The sequence below is a fragment of the Pieris rapae genome, chromosome 21 (genome assembly GCF_905147795.1).
Source record: "Pieris rapae chromosome 21, ilPieRapa1.1, whole genome shotgun sequence".
NCBI lineage: Eukaryota > Metazoa > Arthropoda > Insecta > Lepidoptera > Pieridae > Pieris > Pieris rapae.
Window position 1 is genome coordinate 5,021,012 of NC_059529.1, and position 22,911 is coordinate 5,043,922.

Here is a 22,911-nt window from a genome sequence, read left to right on the forward strand (position 1 = left end):
TGCAAAAGTTGAAGCCGCGCTTCCATTTAAACCGTGATTCGAAAATTAAATTTGCTAACCCTGGACATCCCTGTACCGCCTTCAAAGTTTTCAGTAGTCAAACAAATATTTATAAATGGAATGGAATGGAATTCATTCTAAACACATTCTATTTTTTAAACAGTTTTCATTCAATTGTAACCCTATTAGGTTTTATGTAAAAATTTAAAAATAGAACCAGAAATAACGTAACACAACGGAATTATTATATTAAATACCTAATTATTTAAGTTTTACACAAATAATTATTATAATATCCAAAATCAAGTCTGTCAACGTCAACTAAGACTTCAGGGTTCACACATCATTTGCCTTAGTAGTCATTTCAATATATTGATGAGGGAGTCAGTAAAGCAACATGCAAATAAAACCTTTAAATCAATAACTTCTTGTCGAGGCTTCTTTAGATTTGTGCCAAAAATAAAATAATCCTTAACGAAAGCCTCCATGTATGACAATTACTTTCAGTAAAAAAATATGCCTTGAATACAAAACAGCCGATTCTTGATAAATCTAATAAAACCCAAGGTATATAAATAACGTAACGAAAGTTCAATGCTCCATATTTATAAGGAATTAAAAATTATGTGGTCTCTTTTGGAATTTTATAAATTTACTTTACTAGGGATTTTTCAATCATGGCCTACCAGTTGAAATAATAAAGAAAATACAAACACTTCAGCCAAAAGGAGCATGTTAGGCACGAATCTGAGAAACAGGATTTAATGTACAATAATACGAAATAAAACAAAAATAATAGACGCAGATAAATGGTGGACAAACCAAAACTTAACAAGCAAATGATTATTCCTAAATGTTTAAGTGTAATTCAATTCATAATCAATGAAACGTATATTCTATTATAATCATGTTTTGGGAATAAGGGCTATTAATAATAATAGCCTAAAAATAAATAAATAATAATATTTATTTATTTTTTATTGTAATAACTAAACTATCTTGAATATGACAACTTTTGCGCGGTTATTGAGTTATGAGAAGGTAATTTAGGGGTTTAAATGTTGGTGACTTCGTGCGTGACCCGAACCTTGAACCCTTGCTTGAACTAAGCATTGCCGCATGATAATACTGTTTATTAGCCATTGAATGTCCTCACATATAATCCAAAAAGGCTCACCATAAAGTCATATTATATTCTTTTTTTTTATAGAATATGGGGCAATCGGGCAGGAGGCTCACCTGATGTTAAGTGATACCGCCGTCCATGGACACTCGATGCTAGAGGGCTCACGAGTGCGTTGCCGGCCTTTTAAGAATTTGTACGCTCTTTTCTTGAAGGACCCTAAGTCTAAATTATTAAATGTCAAACAATATATTGAATTGTACACTTATAAAAACGAGTTCTAAGAAATGGTTTTTAAGTTCTAACAGAATTTTTGAAATATTCCTTGGACAAAAAGTTTTATAATTTAACTTAATCAAAGAATAAATATATATATTTTACGGCTGAATAATCGAAGTAACGAAAAATTATAAAGCTGTGTTTCATCATCGAGGTCTGATTATCACAACTGAGCGTTTATAAGGCAACTTTGCCGTGTTAAGAAAAGTGCGTATTATTTCTTAAGACTGCAACGCACTATCGAGCCTCTTGGCAATGTGAGTGTCCATGGGCTTATATCACTTAACATTACTCCTGTTATGTTAAAAATATTATTACATATTGTAGTATATACTTAGTAATTACACTGTCGTAAGATTATTTGTGTTTCTTAGTCTCTAGGAGGATTTTAAAAGACTAATGGATTGTTCATTCGTGACAACTGGATGTATGCTAATCAATTCTATTATCATTAAACATCCTCTACTGTAGGCGTGTTTAAGAATAACACTGACATTAATAATCATTAACTTCAATACTCTGAACAATATAACTAAAATTCTTTTGTACATGCTATAGGTTTAATTAAAAAAAAACCAAGGCGCGCTTTGCAACTAAAATTTAAAGGCTTTAATAATGTCAAAGACTTAGGCTGGTCTCGAATGCAGTATGAAATGTTTTTATTTATATTTAACATTTAAAGGTTTATTTTTAAGTTTTTGTCAAAGAGAGTCATAGATTCCTAAATCTCACAAAATATACTCTATCACTTATAAAGGTATAAAACAGTGAAATCAATTATCACAACGAATATAAATGCAAATATTCATATTCAAATATCATTTTTTCATGTAGGTAACATAATGTACACTTATGGACGTCTGAAAAGAAATATACATACGTTGAATGCTTCTAATTTTACATTTACTGCTAGTTCTCAAATCCACGGCGTAGAACGAAAGAGAAGAACTATTAATTTTACTGAAGAACAGAAGAAAGAACTGAAGAACTGTTAAACATCAGGCAACCAGTAAATTTTTATTAAAATGTTTAGTATCGCATAAACCAAATATCATAAAAATTTTGCTGCATAAATGCCTATATCCACTAACACAGAAACACAAAATGATGTAATACTTTCTTCAGCTAAATTTAAGAAATAACGAATATCTAAATATAAATCCTTTCTTATAACAGATATGTTCGAAAAGTGTTAACCCCTTGAACCGTTATTTGTGTAAGTTCAATGATATTGATTTTTACACATATACCTATCGCGTCCTGTATATTTGAATTCCGTATTTAATTTTCCGTATTGAACGTTGTTGTATGTATACTGTATTGTAATAAAAATATGTTTGCGAAGCGAAAAAGTGAGTTAAAGATGAAGAAAATAAAGGGGTCCAATTGAAATAGTTGGATATTTTAAAGTCGATTAAAATGAGATACGTAAGTCGATGTGTACCTTTCTCTTAGCTCTGACGACCTGCATCTGATGATGAGTACACTCTCCTATAGTCCTTCCCCTAAGGACGGCACTCATTTTCGCGTAGGCCCATACCATCACCGACATCGGCAGCACATAGGTCACTCCCAGAAACACCAGGTTATAACTGCAAGTACAACATACAAGAAAATATATTTAAAAATAGTGGCTTGGCGGACCGATGCGACTTCTTCGATACAAAGAGTGCCCTAGTGAGTTGTGAGCTGCGATCTTGCGGGCTACTCATTTGTAAGGAAGGAACCATGGATCTGGTTAGCAGACTTTTATCCTTTCCACGCCTTCATCTATTACACGCACAGACATCTGATTTTTCTTATTTTAACATGTGTTCGAGAGCAAAAATAAATAATATCAAACGCAAAGGTTAATGCACGCCCTAACAATGCTCTCTTGTGTATCATGGAAACTGATCTCTATTGTGACAAAATGCAAGTGTTAGCGTATAGACAACATCCTCTATTCCATAACTCTGATACTACGATAATGCGAATGTAAGACTTGACAGTATAAACATCAGGATGCGCCTGATAGCTTCATCATGTATATGTCGCAACTAGCTTCTTTAGCCGTTCAATTAACGGCGTAGCCCTTTTAACTAAAAGGCGCCGTTTAACTAGCGGCCTGAAAGATATAGATAGATTGCGGCTAGTGGGTCTGTTACCGACCTGTCAGGAAATACGCTCCTTTCTTAAATCCCTTAGACCCAAAATTCTAATTGTATTTTTATTTATAGGGTAGTTCACACATTTTGAGACACGCAGTTTTTTGCTTTTGTGTTTGCCCTTCATCGTATGACCTATCTGAAATTATAAGCTTCAAACTCATAACGTAGTATGTCGCGCGTGCTTAGTCCTTAACGCAGCTGTAACCTAATGATATTATAGAAATCGGGCTACTATTAAGACTATATTCCCAAAAGGATCTCCCGTAAAACCACTTCAAAGAAAGTACGAGCTTTGATGGAATTGCAGTATTTGCATATTGTGATAAGCCAAGGTAGCTCCTCAAAGTTGTCCGAACCTTATTCCCAGTTAATTTTATCGACTAAAATTTATATATATTACCTATATATGTAAAAGATGAGAAAATCTTAACCTATAAATAAATAATAATAATCTGACGAAGTTTTTGAAGTGAAACATCTGTAGGCACAGGAGGGAATTTTTTTATTAATAATAATATTAATGTCACAAAGACGTGAAGCGTTTTTGTCGAATAAAAGGGAGACAGCGATTGAGAAAGAGTGAGAAAGGACGAAGCATAAAGCAAATAGCCATGGAGTGAGAGTAGGGAGCAAGCAAGTGAGAAAGATCGAGAGAGAGAATGAGATAGAGCGTACAGTGCCATGGAGCGAGAGATAGTAGAGACCTATAGTGAGAAAGTTTGAGAGAGAGAGAGTAAGGGAGATCTTTTTAGATTGATGAGATTTTTTTGTTTAGATTGCAATTCTGTCGCATAACGTCTTGTGCAATAATAGCAGATGTTTTATTTATATATTTAGTACGTATAGTGTGCAAATAGTGTGAATAAAGATTTAAAAATACATGGAGATCAAATACTGGTACATGATCATCTATGAGTCTTTTACCTTAGTAATAATTAATTTACAAAGAAGTTTCACTTCTGACTTGTGTACTTTGTAGGCTGCCTGTATACAATTTGTTTTTTTGCTTTTTTTGTACAATATTTTAATAAATAATTTTTGATTACTTGTTAAGTTATTGTATTTTTTTTTCTTTTTATATATTTATTTATAACATCGTGTCCAGGGACTTTATATATCTCACAATTTTTATTTATTTTTATTTAAGTTATTGTATTATATAAATATATAAACATATAAAGTTTCAAGTCCATGGTAATAAACTTTTATAAGTTCAGGTTTACAAATATACATACATCAAAGTCAATCACTGCGCAATTACAGGTACAATCTTACTTCGTATTCAACTCCTTATATGATTTATGAAAGGGCTAATAAAGGTTCGACCCACACCTTCGGTAAGTAATGGTTTATAGGGGTTTAATATCAAATGACTTCAATAAACACGTAGCTTAGATTTTAAAAGGGTTTGAATTGATAAGTTCAGAAACGGGTCAGATGTTGGCCGTAATTTTATCGTGTCAATAAATTAGTGAATTGGCCTTAACAAAGACTGATGTCTAGAACTAAGCAGTTTAATGTAAATTTGCTTGACAATTGAAGTTCAGCAATCAGCATCAAGCATAGCAATATCTGTATAAATCAGTGTATGTTTTTTGAATCGATTATAGTTTGGCTATATGTTCTGTTACAAATGTAAATGCTTTTTATTTATAGTTTCTAAATATAATTAAAATTTAAAATTATTTTTAAATAATTATAAGTTTACAATAATACATAACTTCAATCCGTTAAAAAAGTGTTTTTCTTTAACATTTAATTATTTAAGTGTGCACCGCACGGCCTTTCTTTCAAACGATCTCTTGCAGACAAATGCTATTACATACATTATTAATAAACAAACTTGGTTGACCCAAATTTTTGTATCTTCTATTGTTTTTGAGGCTGGTTTTGTTGAGATATTCTACTTCACGGTCCCAGTGAGTGTAAAATTACGCTTACACTTTTATTTACATTACACTGCTTGCAATTCGAACACACGACCTCTGAGTTTGAGACGTCCACACCTAGCCTCACACCGCTCTCGTTAATAATATTTTTTTTTAAACGAACGTTTAACGTTTAAATTAATAATTAATTACAGCCTTCATCCTAAGAAGAAATTATATTATTTTATTCTGTTGGGTAAACAAACCCCAATAATAACACAACTCGAGAATTAGGAAGCTCTTGTTACAGATTTGAAGGCTCTTTCAAGGCTTCTTATATCGGTTAACGACTTCCGTTTGGGAGATAACCGGAAACCGTGGTTTTAAATGTCTTCTTAAATGGAGATAAGTTCAAGGGAAAGCTAATCACATACGATCAAATTAGGCTACGAAATGCTTTTTTTAAATATTATTATGTACTTTAATAAAAAACCTAACATAATTTTCTTTTATTCAAAAAACAAGATTGTGTGATATTTGTGTGTTTTAGTTATTTTAAAACACGGTTATTCAATTAAAAAATTCTTGACGTCTCTGGATAAAATAAGATTTTCATACAAATATTTGGTGCATACCTATTCTAGAATAAAAAAATATTTGAAGTTGAGGAGGAAGGATTATGTACTGTTCCGATGAAAAGGATCTTCGACTAATCTCATTACTGGCTGCCCTACCCAAAGGCCCCAGTGGCTTTAATGCTGTTGTCCTGAAGGGCGTTATCAGCTCAGTTCGGCTATTTTGGCGACCGTAGCTTGACCGGAAATAGGCTTTAACGCGCACTTTTTACCGTGTGCAAGGTCGTCTTCTGCGTGAAGAATTTTCCGTACAGAATCTTGTTTGAGGAGGTGGTACTTTTCTTTTACAATTAAATATAGTTTCTCGGGCCCACGGATTTGCAGGCTGAGGCTGATGATTATAAGAATGTCAAATGGAAGAGTCTGTCCCCGACACAGGGAATTCTTGTGTGGGAACAGCTAGACTCTTGTGTCTCTTTCCCTGTACATCTTTTATATTACACATGAAGTATTGTTTTGGTTTGAGCATAGGACAAGACAATATTATCAATGAGTGTTATACATTTTTATTATTTTTCTTACGTGGAATCCAAAGATTACATACAAGTCTAGACAGAGACTTATATGTAATCTGTGTCTAGAGAAAAAGTCCAAAATATTCAAAGCGAGGTGCTATATAAATATACATAACAGCCTATTAATAGAAAATATCGACTTACCAATAATCCGTTTTAGAAGTAGGATAGCTTCCATCCGGCCACTTCATAAAACATATTTCTCGCTCGCCATTAATGTACCTTGGGACAAAGTTTACGGTCATAAATTAGGTAAGCAAAAATTCTTTTGTTTTAACTTAATTTTAAGTTTGTGTTTGACTTAATATTATTAAACTTAGATGGCTGTTAACATAAAATCTGTATGCATAAAAATTAAGTCAGTCTCATAGTATTTTTACTCATAAAACTCTGGCAATACAGTCGCAAGCCTACTGGCAGTGCCCATGGGCGGCGGTAGATACTATATTGGGTGATCTCCCAACGCGTTTTTCACTTGTTCTATAAAAAGTCTCTGTAAATTGTGTTTACACTGCGATGACCTACTTTCGATAAAACAATATTATGTCATGGATGTGAATAAAATTATAATGAGGAATAATATGAGATTGTTTCATTTAATTGTGTCATAATATATTCACAGAAGACTGACCGCGAAAATATGATAAAGAAAAACTACGCGAACATATATCATTTAGAAATAAGACGCTTCACAATTCTCTAACTATATAAAAGTATAAGTTCGTTTTAATTATAAAAAAAATATCAAGCATCGGCCAGCAATTTAATACGGATTCGGTTTCTGTACTCAAAACCCCTCCACATCGTCTCGACGTCCTACAACCGAGCATTTTCTAACTTATTATTTTTCCGCGCCCTATCGATATGTGGAACCAGCTACCCGTTACTTACGTACCAATACAAGTTAAAGTGCTTCAAGAGAAGAGCATACCAATTCTTAAAAGAGCGGCAAAGCACTCGCGAGACCTTTGACATAAAGAGTGTCCATACACAGTACCGATAGCACAAACTGTTCCTCACTCAACGGTACACCGCCACAGGAAGTAAGTTAAAAGTTAAGTAGTGAGTAGGTGAAGTTTAAATATTTATAATGTATTCATATTTTTTGGTATGGGTTAGACAGAAATGTCTGAGTAATTTATAATTCGGTAGCGACTAACTTTAATCATCTAATAAACCTTACCTGACCTCATTACTAACACTAGGCTCTCTACGCACACTAACACTTAGCTAGGCTAAAAAGTTTGTAGGCTGACACATAGATGAAGCTAGTATTAAATAATTATGATTTTTAGTTAGCCCTTACCTTCAAAAGACACGTGTATAATTATATCAATTTGTGAGATAAAGTATTTACAGTTTTTTTTTAAATGGGAAAAAAATCGTGTCGTTACAAAAAGACGCAAGTGCAAGAGAATCTAAAAATAAATAGAAATGAAATTACCTTACCGAGTAGCTACCCCGGACAAATTTAAAAAAGAAACACAAAAAATTTATTCCTAACGTTCCAATAAGATAACGAGTAAATTAAAACTTCGAAAGAAAGTTTTTAACAACGTTGGCAGGTACTTAGGTTAATTTACTTGGTTGTGATTGCTAACAGACCCTCACAAAAGCTTACTTGAGTTGCCTCCAATAGACATTTTAATTCCTTGTTATCTTGAAATAATTAATCATTTTTAGGGTTGTCGATATAATAACACCAATTATTTTCTAATTAATAAATATATAATCAAATTAATCAAATCACAAATCAAATATTCATATAGGTGACATAATGTACATCAATAAAAGAAATATACATTAAATGCTTCTAATTTCACATTTACTGCCAGTTCTCAAATCAAGGGCGTCGAACGGAAGAAAAGAACTGGCAATAAACTCTTTTTAATCGCCAAGATTTTTTTCTTTAGTAATCACTTCTGTTAATGACGATGTCTAATGTTATAGCCGTAGCAATACTGATAATATTGTATTAGAAATTCTTTAACTGATAAAACCGCGATTTTATTTAACTATACCCGGACAATAGAAATGTAATTTAGTGACTTTAAATAATTCATTATTCCCAGCTTAAATAGGTCTAAATAATTTTATATTTAATTATCCAGTTTAAAGTGCTCGAAAGCTTAATTTATTTAATTAAAACCTTCCACGACTCACCGGAAATGTCACCTCACCCCATTATTTGAAGACAAAGTTTGTGCTAATACTTTTATATATTAGTTATGTGTTGTGGTAGATTCATTTGAACACTTATTATTTATTATCTCCTGAATTGTCATCTGATGGATTCCGTTTGTCAAAAACGTCCTGGATTCAATCGTTGCAGTGGATGGGTTGTTCCTAATACTGACAATGTTATTGAAATTTAATTATAAATATGACAGTTCTATTGGTCTAATGTTACTGATATTAGAATTGAATAAAATAAAAACTACATTCCTATTATACAATTTAAATGTTATTCGTTAGTTATTCAGTAAATAACGACTAAGTTAGTCGATTTCAAATGTTATCAGAGCTAAGGTTCACCTGGATTTATTTATGTTTAATTAGAATACTCTTGAAACTGTATATATACATAAATTATTCATAAAACATTTTGTTATTCAATTTACATACATAAACGTATAAACTTTGTTTTGAATATACCGTTTTATACACCAATATAATACAAAGGAAAGTTAAAAAAATCAGTGGCGCTACAACCTCTTTAGGTCCTAGCCTCAGATTTCTGTATCTGTTTCATGATCATTTTTAAATCGAATGGCAAGTAGATGATCAGCCTCCAGTGCCTGACACACGCCGTCGACTTTTTGGGTCTAAGACATGTCGGTTTCCTCACGATGTTTTCCTTCACCATATCGAGCAAATGTTAAATGCGCACATAGAAAGAAACTCCATTGGTGCACAGCCGGGGATCGAACCTACGACCTCTTGTATGAGAGTCGCACGCTGAAGCCAAAGGACAAAGGTCAATGGTTTTAGTAAAACTCACTAAAAAAATATTATAGTTACGAAAGTATGCATCTGAAATACGAACTTTAATAACAAATTCCCGGAATCATCGGAATTGTTCTAAAACTGCGAGTATGCTGAGATTTATTTTAAGAAATTAAGTAACCTACCCAATTTCCGATATTAACTATCAATGGAAACTTTTTTGTCACTTTGCACTATAAACCTATATTTCTATGGTCTATGGTTAATTTACACTTGTATACGTATTTTATCAGCATTTACATAATTTCTGTACAATATAATAAATCTATTTTTAACTTAAAATACAACCAGCAATGAATTGTTAACATTAATAATCTTAAAAGGACTTTTCACAGCGGTGTTTTTATGACATAGACAAAAGACTTTCATCTCATTTTTCATGACAAATGTAGGCGGTCATAAACCCAGGTACCACTTCCTTGTTTATACAGATTTTATTGCCAATTCTCGAAATGAATGCCGCAATCCGACTGCAGCCTTGGAAATATAATTTTCGCGTTGAGGATAAAATTTGGAACATATATTATTATTTAACATGACTGTTACATTATACGTATATAATTAATTAATTGAATAATTTGGTTATACAAAGTCATGTATAATTTATAACAAAATTCTGTGAGATTTGTAAAATATATTTCATTCAAACTATTGTTTACTTTTGATAATAATAATAATGCCATTATAATTCAGATACGTTCAAATTTAAACACGTTTCTATTTAAATTTACTTTAATTTATTTAATCTATGTGCTCTTGATTGGCAAAGGGTCCCAAATCGGCCATTACAAGAGGACTGTGCCGCACTCTGCCATGTACCACCTGCTGTTTATTTTGGTCTATATACTGTTTATTTTTACTTTCCCTACGTCACGCGGATCATAATTGAGATTGCTACGTCCATGCTTAAACTCGTTAAACCAATTTTAAATAGTGGCACGAGATGGGGCTTCATTAATAAAAGATAAACGCAGCCTATCATAGCTTTGTTGTTGAGCAATCCCTCAAAGAAAGTCATAATAATAATAAATCATTTACCGAAAAATGTCTCGCGTTAGGTTCATTTTCACGTGTAACAATAGTTTTATATTTGCCGCCAATTCACAAAAACAAATGAAAATTAAATGCAATATACTACATTAGGTTACCAAAGAGGTCTAGAATTGAAATTAAAAAAGTTTTTATTATCAATGTTTCTAACTGGCCAGTACTAAACATTTCCAGTGTAACCCACTTAATAACCAAATAACATTCATAAGCACTTCTTAGTTTAATCACCTTTTTCCGTTTCATAATCACAATCAAACATTTCGCCATTCATTTTCCAAGTTGCATATTACGCAAGAAGGTATTAAAAATACTTACTTTTTCTTATAAGTATCAGAGTAGAGTAAACTGGGTATTGCTAACAATGCACTAGCAAACCACACTGTGAATAATGCAGCTCTCGCTACACGACGACTCAATCTGTGTTGGAGTGGCTTCACTATCGCAACGTATCTGTAAAGGAAATTATTTTATTACAATCATTAAAAATGTCATTAAAACATTAGTTGTCAGACGTTGGTTATTTAAATATATGGTTATTAAACTCCTTTTAATTATCGAAATTATACCTACAACTTTATATTACGGAACGAGCCTTTAATATCAAGAAAATGTGTTTCAATTGTATTAAATAAACTTAGAAGCTAATACAAATAATAGTAAGGATTGGCTCACATTCTGCTAGTTATACATGGGTTATCTTTAATTTGCTATAAGTTTGCTATAAATAATAATATATAATAATTGGTTTATTTTAAACAAAATTTAGAGTATTCTTTGTGTTGATAATAAATATGTTCTATTTAATTTCCAAATTATAAATAGTAGAAATATTTGAACTATTTTTGTTTGTTTGTCGGAAATTTTCCCATTACGAATTATTTTTCTAAATAAATAACATTCGATTATGCGTAGCAAACAGGAAGTACTACGCCTATTCTCGCGTTTACAGTGTGTTTTAGTATCGGCACTAAAATGTATACGACATGTGCAATTGGTCGTTATTCATGATAAAAAACATAACACACACACACTTTTGATACAGCATTCATTCCTTGTTTTTACCTATAATTAGTTCATAGCTCTTAGTAATATTTGAATGTTTGTTTATTAGAAAATAATTAGGTTAATTACACCTATTTCATGAAAGAAGCATTTAAGCTTAAGACAAAACTTAGGACCATTTTAATTCCTAATATCCTTTAATTTGGAAATTACCCACACCTGCGCTTCCGTAACATCTGGTTTAAGGAAAAACATTAAATAAAACTGATATAATATGGAAATTATAATACTTTATTTAATATTCAATTCACAGCACTTATAAATGTTTTCAATTTGTTTACGTAATTTTAGTGTAATGAGTACGTTGATCTTGAAGAAATTATATTATATTACCTGACTAATTTTGATTATATAACTAGCGCAATTAGATATAACTTTTTTCTGTGAAACAAATTTGAAATAAATTATTATTATTATTATTGTTGTAATCTGTGTCCTACATTGGGTATTTTTGGAGTCAACATTTAATTAAAATTAGATCGATATTTCTTATGAAAACGGTAAGTAAGTAAGTAAGTATTTTGTTTTGCAAAATACCTGAGTATTTAAAAAGAGCAACTTCAACCATAAAGGCAAAACAGAATGCTTGTCTATGAGATATCTGGCTTTTAAAGCCGTCCTTTGCTTTAATATAAACAAAAAACTTTGTACTGTTATTGATTAAAATTAGTTGGAATAACCTTTCCCAAGAAAGATATGATAAGATTTATTTTTGTATGAATACTTGAGTAGACATGTTCCAGGACACCAAACGAGCCAATCAAGTGATAAATTTACACAGAATTCCCACTGAACGGATCTTTCAATGTTAATGATATATGGCATAATCTATTTTACGTAATATAATATGTATTATTATTTAGTATAAAAACTTTATAGGGTTCACTAGTTGCTTTATTTGTATTGAATACAATACGTATAAGTCCTAAGGTCCAATTTCTTTTTTTGCGAATGAAGCGCAAACTAGCTGCTGTGGTTTCTGGCAGAATGACCAGCGCTGTGAAACATTTTACTCCTCAGCATAATGCTGAGCCAGGACCAGCACACACGCATTACACATTTTCCCATTCGGCATAAGGGTTTTTTTTTTGTTTTTGATATCTATTTTTTATTACTGTTATTTTCTGTGGTTATGTGAGTGTGTTTTGTTTGTAATAAATGTTATGTTTGTCTTTCTGTCAGTTTGATCGTCATCCGACATAATGATTTATATGCGTGTTTTAATATAATATTTAATGGGTTTAAAAAACTATAATATTATCCTGTATATAACTTTGCGATTGATAATATCGGTTAAGTAACTTGTACGAACGAAAGCGTTTTCTACGAACGATGGCTGTGATTGTATAATTTAAACCAGTGTCTGTTGGCGATAAACTCAAAAACGAAGTACTGCATAGAACTAGATTTAAGTTTATAATTTTCAAGGTGACAATCACTAGCGACATACATAATAGATCCGAGGAATATTAATATAAATAATATAAATAAAAAACTAAAAAAATCAGTGGCGCTACAACCTTTTTATGTCTGGGCCTCAGATTTCTGTATGTGTTCCATGATCATTTGTCCATCTAATAGGCAGGTGATCTGCCGCCTGTGCATGACAAACACCATCGATTTTTTGGGCAAGCCGGTTTCCTCACGATGTTTACCTTCACCGTTCAAGCGTAATGCGCATATAGAAAAAAAGTCCATTAGTGCACAGCCGCGAATCGAACCTACAACCTCAGGCATGACAAACGCCCGTTGAATACTCTAAGCCAACACTGGTCTAGAAAAACTTATATACAAAATAATAAACAAGTTTGACCCTTAGTATGAAAACTCAAATTTTACTATGAATTTACTAATAATATCAAATAATTATTGGCATTACTTAGTTATTTACAAAGACACTTTAACAGTTAACTATCAAAGGACTGTGTTGCGAATTAATATAATTTGTTATCGAATCTGTTTGAATTCACCACAGAAGTTATGTCGTTTAGTACTAGGCTTTGTCAGTCGTTACAATAAACACTAATGAATTGCCGTGGCACTAAAATGTGGGTACCTTAATTAGGGTTTTCATTGCCGTGAAATTAAAATCTAGGATCTAAACTTTATCTATTTAGGCTAACATAAAATTTTATTGTGGTACGACATTTACCTTTGGTGAGTAATTAACGATGGTGGAATATTTGTATTTATTTATTTGGAAACAAATATTATATAAGTAGTATATTAATAACAGTAATTAAAATAGTTATAGGTAAATAATATAGAAAATAAATTAAAATAAGAAGATATTAATTTTAATTAGTAAAGGAAGCGTTAGGAGATGGGTAAATGTAAAAAGTTATATTTGTAGGAAATAAAAGGCTTTTTTATTTTATTTATTTGGAAACAAAACAGATACATCTATACAATAAAGAAAAAATAAAAATAAAACTTAAGATAAACACATTTAATGTATCCACAAAAGGTTTCAATAATAAAAATATGATACAGAGCAAAGCAAAACAAAACATGACAACACAAAATTGATAAATCCGTACAACGAAAAATATACCTGTAGTATTTTAGGTATATAAATAATTTTGAGAATATATATACACTTACTATCATTATATAATATATGAATATTTTTTAACATAAGAGATTACGTTTTAACGTGATTACAATTAATTAAATTTACAAATTAAAAATAATTAAAAACGTGACTGCCGCAACAATAACAAATGATGACTGTACGCCTGAATTCTTCAGTAAATTGAAGAACTCTCTCGATCTGCTTTCTAACAAATACCCCAAAGTTTAGATTATTTTGGTTAACCAAATCCGATTGCTATAGACATTTAAGGTTACTCTCCTCTTTAATACTTAATATAATATAATCATCCAATATGTTTATTTTATGTTTTATTTTTAACTTTGTTTTTATTGTAAAGATGTATCTGTTTTGTTTCAAATAAATAATACAAAAAATATTTTTTGCCGCGCACCATCACTTTGTGGAACCAGCTGCCCACTGAAGTATTTCCGAACCAATTCGACTTAGGGTCCTTCAAAAAAAAGCGTACCAATTCTTAAATATATATAGGTATCACTTAACATCAGGTGAGCCTCCTGCCGATTTGCAGGACCATGTTTTCCTGAAGGAACATTTGCTCGAACGGTGAACCGAGCAAATGTTAAATGCTTACATAAAAAGAAAGTCCATTAGAGCAAAGCCGCTATAAAATTTAAATTAATAAATTATTAATATTGACATAAAATTTTCTATAAAAAAAAATATTAATTATTTAAATTCTTAGTATAGACGAATCAGACTTCAAATATAGCGGCCACTACGGAATAAATTTTTGTTTTCCGGAAATCTCAGCGTAGAACAGCGCCTAATTGGCAAAGAAAAGAACATTTAAGTTTGGATGCCTATAGCAAATGGATTTTTAATGGATCTAAGCGATTTGTCGAGTTTTACATTACAATTTACAGAATAATATTTCCAATCGTAATGATGTTTTCATGTAATATGACCGTGGGTGGTTTGTAATTAAAAGAGATATGAATGTTATTTGTTTTTGTGCTACAGGCATTTGTTTTTAATATTTAAAAATAATTCCCTATGGCGTCGTCACGTTTCGGCGGTGATTATATTGTTTTGTATTTTTTAATTTACCATTTTGCTAGAGCTTTTTTTTTTCAAAATTTTTATAATTATTAAAATAAATTGATAGTAAAGTATTTTGTAAAGTTTAGAGTGCAAAGTTTGAACAGCTCACGCCAGTAATAACATGATCTATAATAAAAGATTATGCATTTGATTAACAAATTATTTGTTCATTCAAAATACTTAGATTACACGCGAATGCTGTTAGAATGTGGTTATAAGCCAATTTAATAAGTAGTAAATTTAATTCAAATTGAAACAGAAAGCCTTCGCAGAAAACTTAAAACGCATCTTCTACGCGCTAACTTGAGCAATAAGATTTAGTTTATGTAAGTTTAGATTGCAGGCAGACAGGCACAGCAGGATGATCACCTACTTGCCTATTACATTTAATATGATATTCATGATCATTTCATGAAACAGATTCAGAATTCTGAGGCCAAGACCTAAAGAGGTTTTAGCGCCACTGATTTATTTTTTATTTTAAGTTTAGATTAGATTTAGTAATGTCTGAACTCCACCCACGAAAAATATATTATTTATAGTAAGTAATAATAATTTTAGTTTTACTAAATACTTCTCTTACATATGAAAACAAATAATACCTATATTTTATAAGCGCGAGCTAAATGTCATAAAATCTTTGATGAATAGTCGACGTGACGCAATAGATTATACTATTCCCTGAGTGGGCGTAATTTAGGCAGAACCATTCGGGAGTGGCAATACTATTCAAGAAGCGCTATTAATCTAGGCGAATAATGACATATTTTATAGGATATAAATCATATCAATCATATCATAACTAAAATTGGTCGCTGTTTCTTTCCCTTGCATTATTGCAACATTAACTGTATTGCAAAATCGACGGAAAGGCATTAAAATTTAATTGTTTGTGGAACCAGCTGCCCACTGAAGTATTTCCGAACCAATTCGACTTAGGGTCCTTCAAGAAAAGAGCGTACAAATTCTTAAAAGGCCGGCAACGCTTTCGCGAGCCCTCTGGAATTGAGTGTCCAGGTGAGCCTCCTGCCCGTTTGCCCCCTTTTATATAAAAATTTGTGACGAGTATGGGGGTAATATTCTGTTATTTAAAAAAATACTTAAAAAGATAAATGGATAGCAAAAGGCTTTCTTGTAATTTTATAAAAATCACTTAATTGTCAATTAAGTCTTAATATTTTAAGTCTTAAAAAAAGTCTTAATATTTTTAGTTAAAATTTGACCATACATTAGCGTGCGTATCGTACGAAAAAGTGTTAATATAGGTGGCTCACATAGAAAGTACATTCCATTGATTCTTCACTCACGGTTATAGCGAGGTATTGCTCAAGGACGATTTGTTTAATACGAACGTTAGGAAAGCTATTTACGGATGAAAAATACTTCAATTAAAAGATAACGATCGTCTTGCGGTACTTGCTTTAATATCATTGCTTGCGATAATGATATTTAAGATTAATGAAATATTTTAGTAGTTTTCAAGAGATTGGACGGAGGACGGACGGATATGAGTTTGATTCCATGGAAGATGGGCCGAGTGCTGGTATGGGATGCAACCTGTTTAGACACACTAGCCCATTCCTATCTACAATTAACCATCAACAGAGCTGGTGCGGCTTGTAATGCGGCTGAAAATGCACGCAAAGAGGTCTAGGCTTCGAATATGATTTTGTCCCATGCGGTGTCGAGACCCTTAGTCTGTAGGGTCCTAGCGCTATAATACTTTCAAAGGAAATAGCAAAAATCTTAGTCAACATCGCAGGAGATCGAAAAAGTGGCAGCTACCTCGAACAAAGAATCAGTCTAGCTATTCAAAGGGGGAACGCTGTCAGTATTTTCGGAACTGAATAATATATTTTAGTTATTGATTCTGTTGTATTAATTATAGTTGTAACTAAATATTTAGATCGTGTCTAGCTGCTGTATGAATTCACGATTGAAAAGCCGACACAGATATAGCGTCGTTCGATAGCTTAAGATAAAGTAAATAAAAAAAGCATATTTTTTCATAAATTAGTATCACTTTTTTCTCTTTGACTTTTAGAGCTGAGAATTCATTGTCCGTACCGACTTTGGTAACCAGAAATAGTTTTAAATTAAGCTTATATAATCCAGTTACCGATATTATGATTTGAGACCGCAATAATATTATTCAAAATGCAACTTATTTCTCCCTACTATAAAAATCCTCTGAGACGGAGAACAAATTTGCTCTTACCTATGTTTGAGCAATTAGCAATTGAATAATAAAAATACCTTTTAGAACTCGGCAATGATTTGTATTAATTTCGTGATTATTTGTTTTTCTTAATTTCTCCTTTCTTTTGTCTGGTCAGCCACCGTTGACTGACAGATCGTCGACTTTTTGAGGATAAGGCAAGCCATTTTCCTTCACCGTACGAGTGATGTTAAATGCTCGGGATTCGAACCTCGAAGGAGAGTCGCACACTGAAGTACTAACAATACTTAATAAAAAGATTTTAATATCAGAAGCGTTACCTGTCAACAGTAATGGCGACAAGCGTGAACACTCCAGCTGATACAGTAAGATTTGCTGTAAAGTTGCTTGCTGTGCAGGTCACGGCACCAAAGGGCCAATGTGCTGTGATCAAGAACACGAAGTTCGGTGCTCCGTTGAGTGTTGCCATCAGAAGATCTGCCACAGCGAGGTTCACAAGGAAGCAGTTCGTCACTGTACGCATACGGCGATGAGCTGAAAGATAATGCATTTTAGTCAAAGTTAATTATAGCCCTGGTGGGAAAGAGCCTAATGTATCATTACATTATATATTCTTACTAACTTAACTAACTAAAATATTTCGTATGAAACGTCACGAAGATGTGCAGCGTTGAAGGGAGAGAGCGATTGAGAGAGAGTGAAAAAGGGAGATTGAGAAAAAATACGCTATATTTCTTTGCGTGTGCATTACAAAATATTTCGGTTTGACAACAATAAATTCCCGCCAAAACGAATCGTCAGTAACATTTGACTTGACTTGTCTTTGACGTACTCGTATGTCAGTTTCATTAGCGCGGGAATTCTATCTTTGTTACAGTAATGAAAACAGACATATTTTAGTATTTGACAATTGCTTTAGAAAACTTTTTTGTTATTATTTTGGATGTAAAGTTATACAATTATTCCAACAATACGATAGCAAGGTCGTTTTAAGTTATTAATGAATCGTAAATAACTTAAAAAATGCATTGATCAAATTATAAGATTAACATTTAATAATTTGATCAACACTTTTTAATCTCTTAAATTTGTGAGCATTGCCAACTATAGTGAAAGTTATAGGGCGTCACAGTTGCCAATTAACTGAAGTAAACAAAAGTTGCAGAATAGAGCTAATTAAGTAAAATGCACTCAAAAACATTGCTGCAATTGAAACGAGTTTAGTGTGAATATATGGACTATCATAATAATCTTTTATAAATAGACCAATTAAAATATACAGTGAAATTGTAAAAGTCTGGATGCAATATCTACTCATGGTCAATCCCTTGAAATATTAGTTATCCTAACTTACAGACCATAGTGCCAATTTTCAAAAAGACCTTTTGGAAATCCCACTAACATGCAAACCATAAACAATAATAAATTAACTTTTTTGTATTATTTACCAAAGGCTTGTGTGAACCACATCTTGACTTACATGATACCTAACGAAACGGTGCCTAAAATATTAGGTAAGTTACGAAGTTTATAACACAGGACGAAGTTTCTAGAGCATTACAAATAATTAGTCTGGCTTCCTACCTGAATAACTACGGTCGTTTATGAATATTCATTTGAACACAATATAATAATATGTATCTTTGTGTGGCATGAAGATTCCAAAAACTATAATAGCTAGGTATTATTTATGAAGATAACATTATGTGGTTTCAAAAGCAATTAATATTTGTTTCATTTTGTTCATCATAAATATATTAAAGAGAAGATTGAAAATTTTATATTACATACTTTTGCAATATAATAATTAGTACATATTAGACATTTTTTATACATCACTTACTACAAAATGATTTGACGCATTTTAAGCTATTTGGTAGTGAATAATATGTATACGAAAAGAGGAAACTGATTAAGTAGCTTATTAAAGAAAAACGAGGTGTAAATACAATTTAAAAGTCGGCAACACACTTGCGCGCCTTGGTCCATGGGCGGTATGACTTAACATCAACTGACATTGTGCCCGTTTGTTTATATAAATGATTTTATGATTAGACACGTATATTTTAATATTATTTGTACGGTTTTATTACTTTCTTTGGTTTATATTGCGAAGAGCGAAGAGATTTCATTCTATCTTTCGCCAAAAATGGGTTTAGTTATTGGGATGCAGATAGGAGATCGATCGACTATCACGGTCTAAATTGAAAACAATCTGAGATTGTGGATTAATTATTGGGTACGAAAGTAAGTGATCAGACTAGCGCTAAGTCTCAAGTCTAGATATCACCGTTATAAGCTTGTACATTATTTGTATGCAGTTATATTGAAATTCTGGGCATACCATCAGAGGTCAGTCAAAATGGAGAAAATCATTAATGAATTGTTATACAGGTCACATAAAGAGGAAACGAGGTAGACGAGGTTGATAAAATAAGAGCCGTGGCACATGGACCCGAACTGCCCAGGTCAGAAATTTATGGTGACAAATGGAGGCCTTTGCCAACAAAAGACAAACAGACGATGTTGTCGAGGAAAAGTAAATATTCAATTACATTTAAGTGAATTTTTCATACTAAATATGTTTGATTTTCTAACTTAAGTAAAATTATATCTTGTCTGAATAATGGCTTATATTATTATATAGAAATTCTGAACAGATTTAGCCAATTCTTTGATACGGCATCAGTGACGTGATTGAATATCTTTTCTGTTTCCACACGAACGATGGCATTGTACAATGCGATTCTAATAAACTTTGCTGTCTAATGTCACAAAGGTTTCTAAAGGAAATATTTTTTGCATTTCTCGTAAATATAACAAAGTTAACATATATTTGTTGTAAAGTCCCAATTTATTATTAATTGTTTATTACTTTACATTCGCAGTAGTCAAATTTTTGTATATTGATTGCAATAGAAGACTCTGGCCCTTACAAGACATTTATAGAACACAAAGATAGTTGTCACCTGTAGCATATAAAACCGTAAAATGCAATATTGTTAAGTGATGAATAAAATAAATCCTATTATTATAATTTAAACCACAATGTATTAACATACTTGGCGCTCAGCGACAATTACTGCAATTTGCATAGGAATAACTTCTCACACTATCTGGGACGGATGCGCGAACTAACACAATTATGAGACTTCCTCTAGAATTAAATAGAGTTGGCTAAAGCGTTAGTTATCGGTTTTAAATCTCTTCTAAGATAGAAAATAATTGAAAAGTTTCACGTCAGATAGAAGCTAGGATCAAAAATGCAAGATTCGTATCGAAAATTATCGAGTTTTTAAATTATTATTCATAAGGTTGGTTGTTAAAGCATCTATATTGTAAAAAATATTTTCGAAAATTGTCGTTTTGGTATTCTAAGGGTATGTTTCGCAATGTCCGGATAAGTTCAAAATAAGCTATTTGTTACTTATTGGTAGGATAAACACTATTGTTGCGTTTCACGACTGTCAGATAGCGCTATTCGTCATGAAATGCGGTATCGGTATCGAATGCGGTATCTTATTCGGAACTTTTATCTTTCGAATAATTTATGTATTGCATAGCTATTTAGTACTTTATCCATATATTGTGAAACAGGCCCTAATAGTGAAGATATTTAACCAATAGTTGAGTTAACTACAGATCACAAAACCAGCCCTTAGTAAGAAAGTCCCAGACGTGCGAAGCCAGCACTGGTCGCTAGTATGAAATAAGTGTGTACCTAAATATGAATCAGCTAAATTATAAGATATATATTCTCCGATTGCGGGAATAAATCCATAATTGATCTAGTTTCTCATAAAGTGCCAAGTGAGAGAAATGATTCAACAATCATTTCGTTTTTCGATCATAGCGATTTTCTTTAATGAGCGATAAAGGCTGTCAGTTTGTTAAAATGTCAGTATAATAAAACTTTTTGATTCATTTTCGGGTGATTTTTAATATTTTAATGATCCGTATCGGGGCACATTTCTGCTTATACTTCATTGATTTGTAATTCAAATAGATTATATCTGTGACTTCAATTTGACTGAGAATCGAATTTAACAACGTCGGGTTATACTTGCCTTAATCTTTAGTACCATTTATTGATCTTTCTTATGTGTTTACTTTTATTTTATTTATTTATTGTATAAATAATCTTAAATAGTAGAAGTTGGTGTGGTGGAAACACAAACTGGACACAGTTTGATGACAACAATGCTTACTTGGGACATGAAATGTCTGAAAATGATCTATAATTGTTTGAGTTCACGAGACTAAGCAAATAAAGATGTAATTAATAAATAAAAATATGTATATTCATTTAAACATATAATTCGTCAGTATAGGTACATATCGTTAAAAATACTGCCCGATCTCACATCAAAGAGGATGGACGAGAAGAACTGGCAACTCTCTTAATTGACGTATTGAGTGTTTTAAACGACAGAAATTCTATGCAATAGGTTGATAATTCGATTTTTGTTGTAGCTCCTGAGGACTGTAATTGACATAAATTTTTAACAGCAACAACCTTAAAATTATCCATTAGGGGCTAACTAAACTAACGTTTAAATGTATATAAAATATATAATGTAAAATGTATCTGAATAAAGGCTATTATTATTATTATTATTATTATTAAACTAACGTTTAAAATCTCTTACAGAACGAGACCAATCAATGTCAAAATATTATTATGTACAACTTTTTAAAGCGTTTCTCAATGTTTAAAAGGTATTTAAGGATCCTTCCCGGGCATCACATAGTGTAAGTTACGATTTAATAAAATTGTACGCATAAACACGTCAAGATTACACATTTGAAACTATGAGTTTACAAAATCAAGATCATTTATTCATATAGGTATAAAACAGAAATGTATTAGTATCAACGCATACACCAATAAAATAGAAATAAGATATGTTTATTTTGGAATATAAGATACAGGTATCACTTAATTCCCGTCATAAATTTCAATGGGCGTTCCTACTCATCGGTAAAGAAGACAAAGGGTGTAAGCCGAACGAAAAAGCCGGCGTATAAAGCTCTCGGTACTCTTTTAACATAGCAAATCATCACACCAAATCTGAAATGACACTAATTGTAAAATAAATATGTTTATTCAGTAAACTAGGTACTCCGTCACGCAGTTTCAAAAGAATAAGGGTCGTTAAAACCGAAAACAAGCTATACCAAAGCAATTACTGCTACATTTGGATTTACGCGACGCGTAAATTTTTCGACGCTGATCCCAAAATTACTTCCTTACAGCCTTGTAAAGAAAGCATTTTTATTATTTCCGTTTTATCTTCGCACATTCTAGTTTAATATCGTTACTTGAGTAGTAAACTGTTCAATGTCGTTACATTTATGGTGTTAGAGCCAGTTGATAACAGCTTTG

At 31.8% G+C, this 22,911-nt stretch overlaps 1 protein-coding gene across 1 annotated transcript in view; it reads right to left on the minus strand.

Annotated features, from left to right (window-relative positions):
• LOC110999183 (tachykinin-like peptides receptor 86C) overlaps positions 1-22,911 on the minus strand; it is a 51,397-nt gene that overhangs the window by 10,202 nt on the left and 18,284 nt on the right. Inside the window, exons 3-6 of the mRNA XM_022268120.2 lie at positions 17,846-18,059; positions 10,942-11,076; positions 6,715-6,792; positions 2,847-2,994 (exon numbers count right to left, since the gene is read on the minus strand). Of these exons, the coding sequence (XP_022123812.1) occupies positions 2,847-2,994; positions 6,715-6,792; positions 10,942-11,076; positions 17,846-18,059 (575 nt within the window). The remainder of the gene's footprint in view (positions 1-2,846; positions 2,995-6,714; positions 6,793-10,941; positions 11,077-17,845; positions 18,060-22,911) is intronic.